Raw genomic sequence first — 16,222 nt, forward strand, 5'->3', positions numbered from 1 at the left:
TCATAATTGTATTTACATTGCATTTGTTTTAATAATATTACATAACTTTAGACAAACAGTTTATAAAGTGATCAGCTATTTTGTAGACATTGTTACTTTAAGCATGTTTTTAAACCCTTTTACTTGATCAGGAGGGTTAGAAGAAACATCTAGAGTTTGTAATCGTAAAGTGTTACAATAATAACAATTATAACATTTGTCTAATACATTTTGCAATGTTATTGGCGCAAACTGACCTAACATAGTTAATACGAATGAATTAACTGAAATCTATTCAAGCGTAAAGTTTTCTGAAGTAATCTGTTATTTCAATTGCTAATGATAAAACTACGACATTTTTCAATAACTTATGTATGTTTAAAATTTTAAAACATGTAATAACTGTATTAGTTAGTAAATTATAATTAACTGAAAACTGCTAATTATCAGGTTCAGATTTAATAACTAAAATGTAATATATTAGCAAACATTCAAACGTGATACAATAATCAATGAGCGTGAAAATTCGAAGGAAAACGACATGTGAACCAATAACTTGGTCGCTGCATGTATAAAACGAAATGTAACAGAAATAAAAAGGTGTTTACTTCGGTACTTTATATCATCAACATGTTCCACTACATAGCAGTGAGTTTATTTTTTTATTTTTTTTTAAATAAGGCAGCAAACGACGGATCGGATAAAAATATTCGATAAGAGGCCCATGGACAAGACGAACTGCAGATGCTATTTATTAAAAATAAAATTATGTTTTGCAAAATACGTTTTCTATAGTATTTCTACGATCAAAATATGAAAAAAGTATTCCTCTCAATAAACCGGCAACGCGTCTGTAGTTCCTCTACTGTAGCGGATGTCTATGGACGTCGTTGACCAACTCTATGTTTCCGCCGTTCGTTTGCCACCTTTCTCTTATAAAACCTTTGTTTGTATAGATTTGCTGCGTATTGGGCGCGGCGGTGGCGGCTCCGTACAGCTCGTACGGTCTAGCGACGGTTGGTAGTTATGTAAGTATAATTTTATAATAGAAATGTGTTAAATCAGCACAATTATCTCTTATCTTTTCAATTTGACTTACCTTTTTCTCAGGCTAATCCAAACTATGGATTTAATTACGCGGTAAACGATCCAGTGACCGGAGACAATAAGGCTCAGTCGGAGGTGCGGGAGGGCGACGTCGTGAAAGGCTCATACTCGCTGGCGGAACCCGACGGCACCATACGTGTCGTCGACTACACTGCCGACCCCGTATCAGGGTTCAACGCCGTGGTCAAGAGAATAGGACACGCCTCCCATCCTCAACAGGTCTTGACCCCCGTCGTCACCAAAGCTATCGCGGCCCCTGTATGGCAAGCCCCCGCCCCTGTGCACACTAACATATACACTGGTCTCGGCTCCTGGGACCACGGTCTCGGTTGGAGTGGTCTCGGTGGGTCCGGTCTCGGTTGGGGCGGTCACAGTTGGGGCGGTCTCGGCTGGGGCGGTCTCGGCGCGGCGGGACACGGACATTGGTACCATTAAGGATTTTATGCTACCACTCATTCATATTAACAAAGACGTAGCGACGCTATGCGACAATGTGAATGAGAACAATAAAATTTAATAAGCAACTAGAGATTATGATTCAAACAATTTACTCGACTTTATAGTATGGTAACATCTAGGGTAAATGTCAAAAATGTAAATTGTACCTGTCATGAACCGCTAATAGTGTAAAGTTTGTAAATAAATAAAAACCAATACTATAGTGCCTTATCCATTTATTTATATAATATCCGTTAATCGAAGTTAAACAAGACAACACATAAATAATTTACTAATACATTTTATTCAATAACTATCTCAGAATACGGGTCACATTCACATTATTTATAAATGCACTTGTTGAGCGGCGACACGCACTACACGGGCGGCACGCACTACACGGGCAGCACGCACTAGGCGGGCAGCACGCACTAGGCGGGCAGCACGCACTAGGCGGGGGAGTGCGCACGGCCCTCGCCGAAGAGCCAGAGACAGGCGCGGTCCGCCAGGTAGGCGAACAACATGTCCGCTATCAGCACTTGTATTAATATCACTCGGTACTGCAACAAAAATACAAATATACTAGCTATTCCCGTGCGGCATTATCCGCATGCAATTATAAAAACTTTATTTCATTGCTTACATTTGTCGAATTCTCAATTGCGAATGTCAAAATTACCATAGTAACCTTAATGTTGACCTCTTGTAGTTTATGATCTCTTTCCGACATGTATCAATTTTATTTAAGCCTAAGTTTAATAGCGTAAAAATAAATAGTCTAAAGTGCGTCATAAGTGTAGGGCTTTTTTTAAAGAAATAATTATTCTGTGATTGCTGACATATACTTATGGTCTGTCCCACCACTGGCTGATTGAGACTCGATAGCTTAAAAATGACGCCACTGTTAAAGAGAGTACCAAAATCCGATACTTCACATATTTTATACGTTGGATTGTTATATGACAATTTACAAGAATTGTGGGACTGGCCCTTATTATATTTGTGCAAAAAGTATTAAATAAATAAAGGTGTACATATGCTGGTGTACAGTGCGTCGGTGGCTCAGTGGTTTAAGCACTTGACTTGCAATCTACAGGTCTTGGGTTCGAATCCCGCCATGTACCGATGTGATTTTCGATTTTTCGAATTTTCTTATGTACATAATGTACCCGACGTTCTTACGGTGAAGGAAAACATCGTGATGCAACCTGCACATATCGGTGAAGGAATTAAAGATATGTGTGAAGTCAACCAACCCGCACTTGGCCAACGTGGTTGACTATGGCCTTGGGGACTTGGGGACTTGGGGACTTGGGGACATGTAGTGAGCTGGTGATTACAACAAAATGAAGGCGTTGTGTGGGCGTTGTGTTGCACTCACGTCCGGCGGGAAGTAGACGATCTCGAAGACGTTGTTGAGGTCGGGCAGCGCGCCGGCCGCCAGCGCCAGCACGGCGCCCGCCGACAGCGCCACGCTGTACAGCAGCGGCTTGTTGTCCCGCAGACCCTCCATGAACGGCTCGCCCTGCACACGAGTTTCTCATTTAACCCCGACTACACTCCTTTTTTACTAGTCTCTTATGCCAAGTTCGCACACTTTAACTAAAACACTCCCGACTATATGATTTCTTAAATTAATTAAAGTTTCGTTCTTCAGGCATTTAATTGTTAGCCCTTAATCTATCATATTTCATACTAATAATATAAATGGGAAAATCTAGATAGATGTATGGATGTTTGTTAGAGTTTGTAGCCTAAACGGCTGAACGTATTTCGATGAAATTTTGCATATATGCAGAGGAGAGTCTGGAAGAACACATAGGCTACTTGCGTTTGTAATTTTTAGTTCCGCGCAAACGACGTCGCAGGCGAAAGCTAATACATATAATAAAATTAAATGTGTAATATCAAAAGATTCTGGGAAGATGATGCATTTGCGTTGTTAATAGCGAAAATCGCATTTAAAAAAATTTTGTCTGTCTGTCTGTCTGTTCGCAAGTCGCGTTTGTTCCGGGTAAACTCCGAAACGGCTGGACCAATATCGACCGGACTTTCACAGAAGTATTTTTAATTTTAATATTGCGTGGACAAAGTCGCGGGCAACAGTTAATATACAATACCAAAAACCATCACGATGTTGCTCGGAAGTGTGAGACCAATTTTCCGTTCATAAGAGGCAATCGAAGCGCCATCAATCCAGGATTTTTAGGCAAAATGAGTGTGGTGTATTTTATCATAAGAGAGCAAAGGAGTGACCCTTGACGGTAAAAGTTAGTACAAATATTTGAGTTGTAGAATTTCATGGTTAAATATGAGACATGTAACACGTACCCTGTAGTTAATAGCGAAGGTGGAGATCTGCAGCGCCATGGAGATGATGTAGACGGTGCTGTTGAGCAGGTCGGGCGCGAACTGGCGCTCCTCCTCCTCCTGCAGGTCCATGTCCAGCTTCGGCTTCACCTCTCTGAGGGAAAAAAATCATTGCTAAAATAAATAACACCAAAACATAATATATTTCAGTCATTTTTATTTCATACAAATGTCGCATACACGATATAAAGCTATTAAGAAACTAGCTGTGGCGCGCGAGTCCGTTCGCATGAAAAAAATCTAATTATAAGCGTATGTGTTCATCCAGACTATGTAAAATACATGTGACAAACTTCTAGAGATACTTAGTAACAAACATTTATCTAAATTTTAATAGTTATAATATTAGGAAGATGAATTGTAAGATTAAAGGCCTGTCCCATCAAATTGTCCGATAACAATCCAACATGTAAAATATGCGATGAAAATATCGGATTTTGCTACCTTATTTGACAGTGACGTCATTTTTAAGCTATCTGCGCCTCTATCAGCCAGTGGTGGGACAGGCCCTAAAGTTATGTAATCACTTAGCTAGTACGCGTATTCATAAATTCAAGACCTTTCGGAATTTAAACGTCTATTATTAGATAAGTTAAGACAACTTTTTTTATCATAATTCTTACATCAAATTTGTGTTAATACTTAGTGATGTTCACATATGTGGTGCGTGTACCTGTCGGGCGAGCGCAGCGCGGCCTCGCGCACGAGGTACACGAGGCAGAGGAAGTGCACCGCGAACTGCGCCAGCACCGTCATTATCGTGTACATGTTGAAGATGTTGGGCAGCGGCCGCCGCCGCGACAGCTGCTTCAGCGGCTGACACAAACACTCACCCTCAAAATGTCATACTTACAAACGGATTCACCAAAACAGCCAGCAATAGCCTGGCTATTACCAAAAGTCAAACATTATTTATAGCGAAAATACCACGTGGAACATATTTACATAAATCTATACTAATATTATGAAAAGGAAAACTTTGTATCTTTGCATGTATTGAAATAACTCAAAAACTACAAGGCCGATTTTAAAAATTCCTTCATCAACAGATAAGTAATTTATCTGTGAGTAACATAGGCTATATTTTATTATTACTAATGTTTGGGAACTATTAATAAACAGCGTGTTTCTGGACGCTGGCTTTAAATATTCACTAAACTTTTACTTTTCTCGGCTTACGCTGCCTAAACCGTTAGAGGTTTATAAAAATGATGTTTGACAGAATTGTAGATCTCAAATAGTTCTATAGTAAAGTCCGCGATAGCATATATCTATCTTTTTGGAGTTATTTCAATACATACGAAAAAACAAATCATTCCTGTTTATAAAATTAGTATAGATTGAATATAAAAAAGCAACAAGCAAAAGAAAAAACGGTCAAATTATAACTGGATAAAAACTTTTCATATATTTAGTGCGTTTAAATTTATAAAAGCCCACTCAGTGGAATGTGTTAAGCAGTTTTATTTAGTTACCTTGGAGCGTGATATAAAGAGGAAGCAGGAGGCGAGCAGTAAACTCTGCAGCGTGGCCTGCGTGTCGCTGAACTTGATGCCGTCCAGGTACAGCACGGACTGGCTGTACGCCAGGATCAGCGCGTTTAGCGCCAGGATCTTGAACATCTGCAGCGTCGTCACCAGCGTGCACCGGCCCTGCTTTATTATGTGGCATACTGGAACACAATATCATACATGCGATTGTTTGTAAAACACATTTTGAACAGAACACAGAACAGAAATAGGGGAAGACTAAGACAAACATATATGCAACAATAATTAGAAAGTGACCGTCGTGTATTAAGAAGATACGATGGCACAAGAGAAGAAGGACTGGAGGTTGATCCACCGAAACGGACATAGTCCTCGTATACAAACAAGATTGAATCGAATCAATGCCAGGTAACAATTTCAGAGTAACTGCATCACCACAAAACTCTAAGAGTATGACATAGCTAATCAATTACTGCATGAATAAATACTCACTGCAAAGTATGCTGGATAGCCTGCTGGTGAAGGGCGCCGCGACACTGGCGTCGCCCAACCTAACCAGCTGAGGTTGGTCCTCTTCTTCCAACTTCTTCATAGCTCTGCGCAGCCTGGCCGCGGCCTCGGCGCGCGCCTCCGCCCTCGGGTCTGCGCGCGGACCTCCCGCCCGCCGCGGGGGCTCCGGCTCCGGAGTACGCTCCTCGCGGACCTTCTCACGGGCCTTCTCCCGCGCACGCTCCGGGGCGTTTGCCAAAATTGCCACACCCACCTGCAAAGTATTACTTATAGATTAATATAATTACTTGGAAAATATTTTATGCTATCTATTGAATAATCCATAGAATAAAAAAATTTAAACTTACATCAGCATGTTTCAAAGCACCGACATCATTTGTACCATCTCCACACATCAAAGTCACGTAACCTAAGGATTTTAGAGTAATGATTGCAAATTCTTTCTGTTTAGGTGCAAACCTCGCAAACACTTTTATATGCGGCATTAATTTAATCATAAGGTCGTGGTAATGTTCATTAAGGAATGTAAGACCTTCTCCAGTAATGCACAGATCATATTTTTTAATCAATTCCTTCTCTGATTGATTGCTTACGGGTAAAACAATATTATCATCAATAGATTTCCAAGTCCAGTCGTCATTCTTTTCGGTCAAAATAAGAACTTCATCTTTTTGTGTAAATTTCAATTCTTTGGCAACATGACAGGCTGTCAATGGATTATCACCGGTGATCATAACGACTGAATGAGATGCATTAACAATTTCAGCGATAGCTTTCTTTGAGTCACTTTTTAACGGACATGAAATGATAACAAACCCAACAAAGGTCAAATCACTCTCTACATCTTCTCTGGATAAGTCTCTAATTTCTTGAGAAGTCAATTTTCCTAAACTTCTGTAACCTAACGCAAGAACACGCGCTCCTCTTCGAGATAAGGTCAAATAAACATTGTCATAGTGACTAGGAACCTCTTTTAGCATAGTTTTTATTGTCTCAGGCGCACCTTTGACGCTACTAATATAATGTGTATCAATGAATCCTCGCTCATTTATTTGGTATCCAGCAATTACAGACATTCTTTTCAAAGCACTCGAGAAATGATTTCTATGTACTATTTTGAAACCAGGCGATTTACCTTTCTTAGGTACTACAGCATCGCCTTTTGTTAGATTCCATTCTGCAGCTTTTAATGTTGCTTTTTCTAATGGATCACCGACCACACCATCATCGAGTTGTACTAGAGAGTGACAAGATGCTAAAACTTGTATAGTTTCTATTGGTGCTTCTGTTAAAGGTATAACAGTAGCATCTGTGTGACCTGCAATACCAGCAACACCTTCTACTACTAAATTGTCACTTGTTAATGTGCCAGTTTTATCAAAACAACAAATTTCCACTTTGCCGGCAAAAGGTATCCTAAAAGGTTCCGTACAGAAAACTGCTAACTTTGACAGTGATAGTAACGAGGTGTTCACAGCGAGAGATAATTCAATAGGAAGTTCAGGTGGCACTACCGAGGTTAATATCAGAGTGCATTCTAAAAACAATTTGTATCTATTCCTTTCTGGATCTTCACAGCCCTTTATCCAAACGTAAACAGCAGCTGCGATTGCGAAAATCAGCAAGAATAAAATAAAACCGAATGTCTCCAGATTATTTGCCGTTACCCGCTTGACTCCAAATAATATTGTTCTTAGAAGTTTACCCTGTGATGTATTGAATCCGTTACGTATAACGTAGCCAATGCAACCATTATCCGGAGCCTTTAACCCTGATGTGATATTTTTATTTGGTGATGAGTGTTGTACAATCTTTGTGCCTCCAAACAACATATGCAATTTTCCCTCTCCTTCGGGATCCAAATTAACTTTAAGGTTCTTTTCATTATCAAGAGCTTCCTTCATTTGTGGTACACTCTCTCCAGTTAGCATAGATTCATCAACTATGCAAGATCCTCTTAAAAGTAGTATATCACAAGGAACTAAATTGTCACTATGAGATCTAGTAAGAGAAACTATATCACCAGGTAACAATTGATCACTCATAATTTGTCGCCATCTTCGATTTCTATACACATTAATGTTATATGGCTTGTTGCCCATCTTTCGTATTTCAGCCATATTTCTCAATTGTTGCTGAACCAAAGTACATTCAAACATTACAAGCATCACAAGTGTAAATATAGAATAATACCAATATTTGTCCAAACACCAAAGAGCTACACAAAATACTTGAAAGACAAAGAATGGTGCTGTTGCTCTTTCTTTGAATAGTTCCATAAATTCTGGTACAACCTGAAACAATATATTAGTTAATGGTGATATGTCCGGCCAGGAATATAAAAAAATATAATGTTACTTAATTATGTAACTAATATCTTTGTGTTCATTAAAATCAGATTAAACAAAGCCCAAAACAGCACTCTCAAACAGAGACTTTTATATCATGTTAAGGATATACTATGTATTTTTTTTTAAGCCATTACAAACTCTTCCAACTGACAAGTTTGACTGTTCAGTTAAAGTTATCAATTGAAACTGAATTTTTGTAGTAGGATTAAGCAATAGCTGCACAGTTAACTGAACAGTGAAATGTTGCAGTTAAAATTGTGAGAGTTGAGGCAAACTATATAATCAATATTTATGTGTCTAATTTGGACGGTAACATATTACCCCCTAATTATAATAAAGTAAAACCCCAATAAGTTGAAGTCCAAGGGAAACACAAAATTTAAGTTATATGGTTTATGTTATCAAGGGTCTATGTTTTGGGCTCTGATGGGAAAGGAAAATATTAATTTTTGAAGTTATAGAGGTTTTTATGTTACCGAGGTTTGAGTTATTGTGGTTCTACTGTATTACTTTACAACTTACCATTATCATTTCATTTTTGCCATAAGTTTTTTCTGCAACATCAATAGACTCATCATCCAGATAACCTTTAGATTCCATATACTCTTCATATGTTTTATTAACAGGAAATACAATTGTGTGGAACACTTTCTTATCCCAGTCATAAACATATTTACTTTTTTGAAATACAAACCAGACATCAGGATTAAGATTTCCTTTTGTAGTTGACTAGAATCAAAATATTCGAGTATTAAAAATATTAATGAATGTTCTAAAAATGGATGCCTTGGCTACGATCAACTTACCTTTGTATGATGAAGTTTTACAATTTCTGAGAACCCATTATTAGATGTTGGAACAACTTTTACAATTTCAGCTTGTATGGGATCTTTTACCTTGAAATAGAAGATAATAATTAATATTGTCTATTTTTTATGTTAAAGCAATATTAAATAAATTTATAAATTACTTACAGCTGTACAAGATAAGAAGCATTGTATGTGAACACTCCAGTAGCAGCAGAGGCAAATAAGAATTTGTGTAATTGCTACTACGGCGACACTCACGAAACCAGCCTCAAAGTTTTCTTCAAAACCATATACAACAATCCAAAAATAAAATACCACTGGATATATTACTAAGAAAGGCAATATAGTTCCTTGCAGAACCGTTGCCATTGGCTTAAATAGTTGAGTATATTGTACTAAATCGTCTAATGACGACTGCATCTTAGTTGAAACCATGTTTCTGAAAATTATTTCAGAAATTGTCGCAACGTACAAAAATTTGTTTTCAAATATTAATAAATAGGGCGCGCATTTTTTTATAAATCGACTATACAAATCAATTCATTAATTTATGTAAAATTTGATTTTACTTAATTATTTATAAGCCCACAACACGACACTTCTTCCTGTCAGATAAAATGACAGATGTATTACATTTTACATTGTCAAATGACACCGTTCAAAGAATTTGTAAATTAGCGCGTGCAGGACACGTCACATTGTCACATTTTTTGGTATCTATGTTGGTATAAAAATTCCAAAAATATGATTTATCCCAGATAAATTCTACTAAACATCAGTATAAAAGAAACCCCAGATTGGGTAAGAATATGAGGATGTAGAATATAGAATAGAAGAAATAATATAAACTCAATTTTTCAAGACCGATGCTCATTTATGTTCTGTTCTGTCATATGTTTAAAAATTACAATGCATTTTATAATTGTTGAGTAAACGTTCTTTTTTTTTCATCGTTTAAATAATAAAAATAAATAACAACACAACTACAACTTTTATTTAATATTTTTCGCCAAACGCCAAACGAAACGTGAAACGAGATTTATCTGTCAAAATTCGCGCCAAAATTTATCTGGCATTTGCAATAAAGTTCACATTGTTTCTAAGTTTTAAATTAAATAAACATGGATTTAAAAATTAAAAGGAAATCGACACGAACCGCATACACAAGTAATCTTTTGGAAAGCTACCCACATGATCTACAAATGTATAAAATACCACCCATAGAAGACATAAGACTGCAAGAATTTGAATCTTTGGCTTTAGAAAGGCTAACTTTGTTAAGATGTTTGACGACTGCTACAACTCTTAAAGGATTACGAATATACTCAGATGAATGGAAAGATTACATCATTAATGAACTAAGGAGCCAAGGGCTAAAATATTACGCTAATTTATGTGACATGTCAGGATGTGGAACCAATGAAAGCGATTTACTCGCAAGGCGTAAAGATCATATTGGCCATTTTATTCTTAGATTGGCTTATTGCAGAACAGAAGAATTACGCAGATGGTTTATTGCAAGGGAGTTAGAATTATTCAAGATGCGATTTATGACAATGTCCCCTAAAGCTGTTGAAGAATTTTTTAAGATAAACCAATTATGCTACACAAGTATATCAGATGAAGAAAAAAACGATTTAATGCCTTATTTAAGAGAATCCACAATGCACCATAAGATAGATACCTCGAAAATTTATAAAGTAAAGTTTTATGAAGTTCTTGATCTGGTGAAAGCAAGAAAAGTTTATATACAAGGCGGATATGCATACATACCTGACCGGGATTTTATATCTGTTTTATCTGCACAGTACAGGATACACTTGAAGCAAAGTTTAGCAATCGCTTGTCACCATCTGGGAGAAATTGAACAGGATGAGAGGCTTGTTGGCCTGCTTAAAGGACTTCATCAATCTTATGCTGGAAGCGATTACAGTGAAACAAAAGTAACAATACCAATAGAGTCTTTAGATTCTCTTTCTGTTAAATCATTTCCTTTATGTATGAGACAACTTCATGAACAATTGAGACTAAGCCATCACTTAAAACATGGTGGCAGATTGCAGTATGGACTGTTTTTAAAAGGAATTGGAGTAACTCTTGAAGACTCATTAAGATTCTGGAGAGATGAATTCACTAAAATAATGGAATCAGACAAGTTTGAAAAACAGTATGCATATAATGTTAGATATAACTATGGTAAAGAAGGAAGCAAGAGGAACTACTCAGCTTTCAATTGCTTAAAAATTATTAATAATAATGTGGGTCCAGGTGATTGTCATGGATGTCCATATAGACATTGTGATCCAAGCAACTTAAAAAATAGGCTCAAGGGATATGGAATAGAAAATCAAGGTAATTATCAATTACCACTATTTTTAGTGTTAATACACAACAGGTTAGTGTTTTAAAATATTAAATTATGAAATTATTACCATGTTTTTGTTTTCAGCTCTAAATGATATAGTAGAGATGGCAAAGAAGGGACATTTTCAAATAGCTTGTAGTAAATATTTTGATTCCGCACATAACACTGACATTGGACTGGGAATAAATCATCCTAATCAATATTTTGAGGAAAGTCAGAAACTTCTGGCCGGCAACAAGGTGGAAATTAAGAAAGAAACTAAGGTAGCTAAAAAGGAAGAACCTAATAGTATTGAAGAAATGGATTTTGATGAAATATCTGAATGGAATGAGTAAAATAATTCAATCAAAAGTAAAAATATTTGTTTATTATTAATAATACATGATTTATACATCAACTATTTTCTCTTAACATACATTGCATGCTTTGTCATGCGACCACAGTATAAACCAAATATGAAAATGAGTCCAACAACCGATATGCCCACAACTAGAAAGTATTTCTTTGATGGTGAAGATGAGAGTTCATTGTAGATGTCCCCTAAATTTTCAGCATGATATGCCTGAAAAATACCATTTAAATATTGATTTACGTATTATAGAATTTGAAAACCAATTATAGCTGAAAAGAAAAAACTTACAGCAACATATCTGTACATTTCCAAACGGCTTGATAATTGTTTTTCACATTCAGGCTCTAATTTTCTGTTACTGTCATTCAATATTATTTTTAGACATTTGAGACCTAAAACCAATAATTAAATTAAACATTACTGTCTTATTTATTAAATTAATAACAAAATATGAATAAAATAGGCAAAATAAAAATGTTTACGAATACATGTCTTTGAAGAAAAAGCAAAAATAATAAACTTACGTCGCCCAGCACCATGTTCTAAATCTTTGCAATATTTAAGTAAATCAAATGCACATGCTCTTTCCAGTAATGGATCAGCGTCAATGTCTACTTCGGTTTCCTCTATTATTTGTGCAACTTCTTGAGCACATTCAGCTGATACTATTTTATGATTTAACAAGGCCTTCTTTAAACATTCCTCTACCTAAAGTAACAAATAACTTTGGATTAAGTACATGACATAAATTTATGATATCGCTAGCTTTTGCCCGCGACTTCGCTCGCGCCAAATAAAAAGAGTTAGTAATGTATGTGTTCTTACAAAAATTTTTGCCAGAATCCGCTAAGCTGTTTAATAGATATGTAGTAACAAACATCCATCCATCCTTTCATATCTTGTTAATAACATAAATGTGAGTGTTAGATGGATGGATGGAATGATATTTGTTAAAAGTTATCTCCAGAATGGCTCAATGGAATTTACATTCTATTACTTAATGGGTACATCCTACCTGGCCATCAGCATTTGTATCAGAATCTTTCGGCCTTGAACAAATGGTTTGTATTTCTGCTTTACACAATTTCCCAAGTAAGGGATCCAGACGGTAATTTAAAGCCTGCTCTTTAAGTATACTTGCAAGTTTGTTTTCACATGTATATGATAACTTAGATTCTCTAAACTTCTCTTTAAGACAGTACATCACTTTGCCTTGCAATTCCATATCTTGTGGTTCTGTTGCTGTAAATATAGTTTAATTATAAATAAATTTAAACTTTAATATTACCCGCATATTGTTCAGACTTACCTATAATCCTGAAACAATATTTTTTAATGTCAAGTTTACATGCATTTTGCAAATTATTATTAAAACGGTAATCCATGTTCTGCTCAATCATTCTATTAACAATAACAATTTTACAATTTTCCTCAAAATCAGGTTTTTGACGGTGATCCTAAAATAATAAATAAAATACAATTATAAAAATCGATTATAATTAACTTTAAATAAAAAAAATATGAGAAGCTCACTTTTAAGCAATCTAAAATATTAGAGGGTTCAGTATTGTGGCAGTACAGATCTATCATATCATTACAACTAGTTATCAAGTGATAATCTATAGCATTGTCTGCAAATTCTTGTTTTCGAACAACAAAAATAGCTTTTCTGCATCCTTCACTTAATTTTCCTTTAGCAGTTTGAAGACACTCTAAAGCTGCTGCCTCCCCATGAGGTACTGTAGGACAATACATTTGTAAATCTTTGGTGCAAGCCTCTTTGAGATCTGGATCTAAATCTATATTCTCCTTTTGTTGAAATAGTTGGCTTCTTAACTGTTGGCGACAGTCTTTAAATATCGTATGTTTTCTTCTACTGATTGTATCGTTTCTTACAATTTCACTTAAACATGTAACAACCTGGCTTTTCGTTTGTGCTTTTGGACAAAATCTTACAACATAAGATTTGCAAGCATTTTTAAATTTCCTTGTAAATCTATAATTTTTTAATGCAATTAATTGTTCATGTTCTATTGCAGCTCGACATTTCACATTCGCCTTTACTTGTGCATCATTCTTGTGCGTAATCAAACAATCAAGTACGTCATCATAATCTCTTTTACTATTTAGTTCTGACAAACAAAGCTTCTCTATAGGTATTCGACAGTTAGTGCTAATCATAGCATTCAGTTCAATGTGACCACTTTGTGTTTCAGTAAAGTTTGTCACAACCTCCCTGCACTTAGGAGACAAATCTTTAATTTTATTTTGCAAACAAAGTATTTCTTCTCCTTTACCTGTATTATCAAAACAGTAATTTGTCAAATCATCAATGCAGAAGTCTTCAATTTCTGGTAACAAATCTACACTTACTGCCCTTTGCCTCATCACTCTACGGACTTGTTGTTCACATGCAGGTTTCAATATACCTCTTAGTGCAGAATTATATGCATAGTTATATAAACATGGGAGAATTAAAGGGTCTTTTGCTGATTGATGTTCACTAGCATCAGCCCATTGCAATTTAGCTTTGCACTGAGTGACAGCATCATATATGCAAGCTTTATATAATTGGGGATCAAGTTTAAAATCTCTGGATATAAAATATTGAATTTGCAGAACCGCAGCTTCACAGTCAGCTGTCATTGATTCAGTTCCAAGCTTTTCCATCAAACATGACATAACTCTTCCATTGCCACCATTAATTTCCCTGCAAGCTTTATCAACTACAGGTTTACAAGCTTTACGTAAAATAGGATCTACTCTCCAATCTTCTCCAGGATCTGCTTCTTGAACCAAAACTTCTAATGACCTTTGACAATTCATGCTTATTCTCTTTTCCTTTTTCTTCTTAGGTCTAGCATGTTCCATTAAACAGTGTATAATTTTGCCCTGTGCTGCAATTCCTCTGCACAAATTATTTATATCATTTGCACAGTTTTGCATCAATTCAGTAGACAGTCTATAATCTTCCATTAGCATCTTTCTATGATCAGTCATTTCTGCAATGCACTCAGGTGTCAATTTTGTGCTATCATTTCTCGATATATTTTCCAAACATAATAATATTTGTGCCAGTCTCACTTCTTTGTCTTCCACCACACCTTTCCTACAGTGGTATTTTCTGATGTCATCCTTACAAGACTTGACTAAGCCTTTACTATTTTTGTAATTGTTTACCACATTTCGTTGAACGTAAAATAGTTGATCTTGACATGTTTTTGTCATACCTGAAACCAATACTTGTAGATTGTACAAAAGTAATTTTAATTAAAAATTATGGAGTGAATTAAATTAATGTAGAAATAACCTTTTTCATATTTATGCCGTACAAGACATTTATACATTAATCGGGAACCGGGAACTTCATCAGCACAAAAGTGTTGGCCATCTACATTACAAGCAGCAAAAACAATTTTGTCTAACTGTATTGTGCTATATTTCATTTCATTCAATACTATCATCTCCGATTGGCACTCAGGACGGAGGTTTTCAACAAATGGCTGTAGGCAAATTAGCGTCTGAGATTGTGACATACTCTTTAAATCTGAAGTAATTCTGCCACATCTGTATGTGTTAATATCATCAAAGCAGTGTTGCAAAAAATTGTCTGTTATTATCCAGTCATTAAAAAGTAAAAGTTCAATTTTGTCAATGAGATTCAAACATGTTTTATCTTTCACACTGGGCTTCTTTTTTAAAATGCAATCTACACTTAACTCGGATGGATTCAAACAAGCTATTATATCAGCTTCATCTTGGCATGGCTCTTTGATTTTGTAATCCATGTAGGCATTATCTAGTAATTCTGCCTGGTGCATCCATACTTTGTGTTGACAAAGTATACTAGCCTGCGTTTTATTATTACGTGTCGCGTTCAAAGCACAAGACAAAATATTAAGATCGTCACGTAAACCTGAACATTCTTTTTGGATATTACCACACCCACCCAAATCTACAGAATATACTCCTTTCTGTGATCGAATTAAACCACCGATTGCTTGTACTCCTGACACATTGTTTATTGATAATGATAAAAGACATATAGCTTGTATTAACACTAAATGAAACATTTTGATATACCGGCTTAATTAATACTTATAATACTAAAACATACTGGTAGATTCACTTTTCCTTAAATAGTTCTTATTTTTAACTTGTCATTTCTTAAAATATTTGGTATATCAGATCAATAACGTTTTTATGTACATCGTAGATCTTTCACAATAAACGATTTCTATTTTCTATCCGCAAAAAATACGCAACGATTGCTGTTTGACAAAGAAAACACAATTGACGTTTATACTTTTTCGACCTTTTTTTTGACAAAGATCTGTGAAATATACAGCTTTAAATTATTTATTTGAAAATTAATCGATTATTTTCAGATAAAATAACAATAATAAACTATGAAAACAAACTATAAATTAAAATTGTTAAGTTTTTTTATT

The 16,222-nt window shown here is 35.6% G+C and overlaps 4 protein-coding genes across 5 annotated transcripts; 2 read left to right on the plus strand and 2 right to left on the minus strand.

Annotated features, from left to right (window-relative positions):
* The first annotated feature begins 597 nt into the window (after window positions 1–597).
* Window positions 598–1,755, plus strand: LOC106099699 (cuticle protein 7-like). Its single transcript, XM_013278313.1, has 3 exons — window positions 598–627; window positions 936–1,007; window positions 1,090–1,755. Exons 1-3 carry the CDS (start codon window positions 610–612, stop codon window positions 1,519–1,521), a joined length of 522 nt encoding a protein of 173 aa, XP_013133767.1. The 5' UTR covers window positions 598–609; the 3' UTR covers window positions 1,522–1,755.
* Window positions 1,744–9,692, minus strand: LOC106099698 (manganese-transporting ATPase 13A1). 2 transcript variants are annotated; one of them, XM_013278312.1, is made up of 11 exons: window positions 9,220–9,692; window positions 9,052–9,141; window positions 8,768–8,974; window positions 6,242–8,188; window positions 5,877–6,147; window positions 5,370–5,566; window positions 4,568–4,710; window positions 3,856–3,988; window positions 2,906–3,049; window positions 1,949–2,084; window positions 1,744–1,912 (listed from the first exon to the last, which is right to left on the minus strand). In XM_013278312.1, exons 1-10 carry the CDS (start codon window positions 9,487–9,489, stop codon window positions 1,974–1,976), a joined length of 3,513 nt encoding a protein of 1,170 aa, XP_013133766.1. In that variant the 5' UTR covers window positions 9,490–9,692; the 3' UTR covers window positions 1,744–1,912; window positions 1,949–1,973. The 2 variants fall into 2 exon arrangements, with proteins under 2 accessions (XP_013133766.1, XP_013133765.1); XM_013278311.1 differs by having other exon boundaries at window positions 1,744–2,084.
* Window positions 9,693–10,104: 412 nt separating this feature from the next.
* LOC106099717 (DNA primase large subunit) lies at window positions 10,105–11,796 on the plus strand. The gene is made up of 2 exons (XM_013278340.1): window positions 10,105–11,406; window positions 11,504–11,796. The coding sequence occupies exons 1-2, from the start codon at window positions 10,176–10,178 to the stop codon at window positions 11,752–11,754; spliced, it is 1,482 nt and encodes a 493-aa protein (XP_013133794.1). The 5' UTR covers window positions 10,105–10,175; the 3' UTR covers window positions 11,755–11,796.
* LOC106099716 (Golgi apparatus protein 1) lies at window positions 11,765–16,063 on the minus strand. The gene is made up of 7 exons (XM_013278339.1): window positions 15,082–16,063; window positions 13,305–15,001; window positions 13,081–13,228; window positions 12,787–13,013; window positions 12,296–12,479; window positions 12,060–12,163; window positions 11,765–11,981 (listed from the first exon to the last, which is right to left on the minus strand). Exons 1-7 carry the CDS (start codon window positions 15,842–15,844, stop codon window positions 11,817–11,819), a joined length of 3,288 nt encoding a protein of 1,095 aa, XP_013133793.1. The 5' UTR covers window positions 15,845–16,063; the 3' UTR covers window positions 11,765–11,816.
* Window positions 16,064–16,222: the final 159 nt, after the last annotated feature.

The sequence above is a fragment of the Papilio polytes genome, unplaced genomic scaffold (assembly GCF_000836215.1).
Source record: "Papilio polytes unplaced genomic scaffold, Ppol_1.0 DF824102.1, whole genome shotgun sequence".
Classification (NCBI taxonomy): domain Eukaryota; kingdom Metazoa; phylum Arthropoda; class Insecta; order Lepidoptera; family Papilionidae; genus Papilio; species Papilio polytes.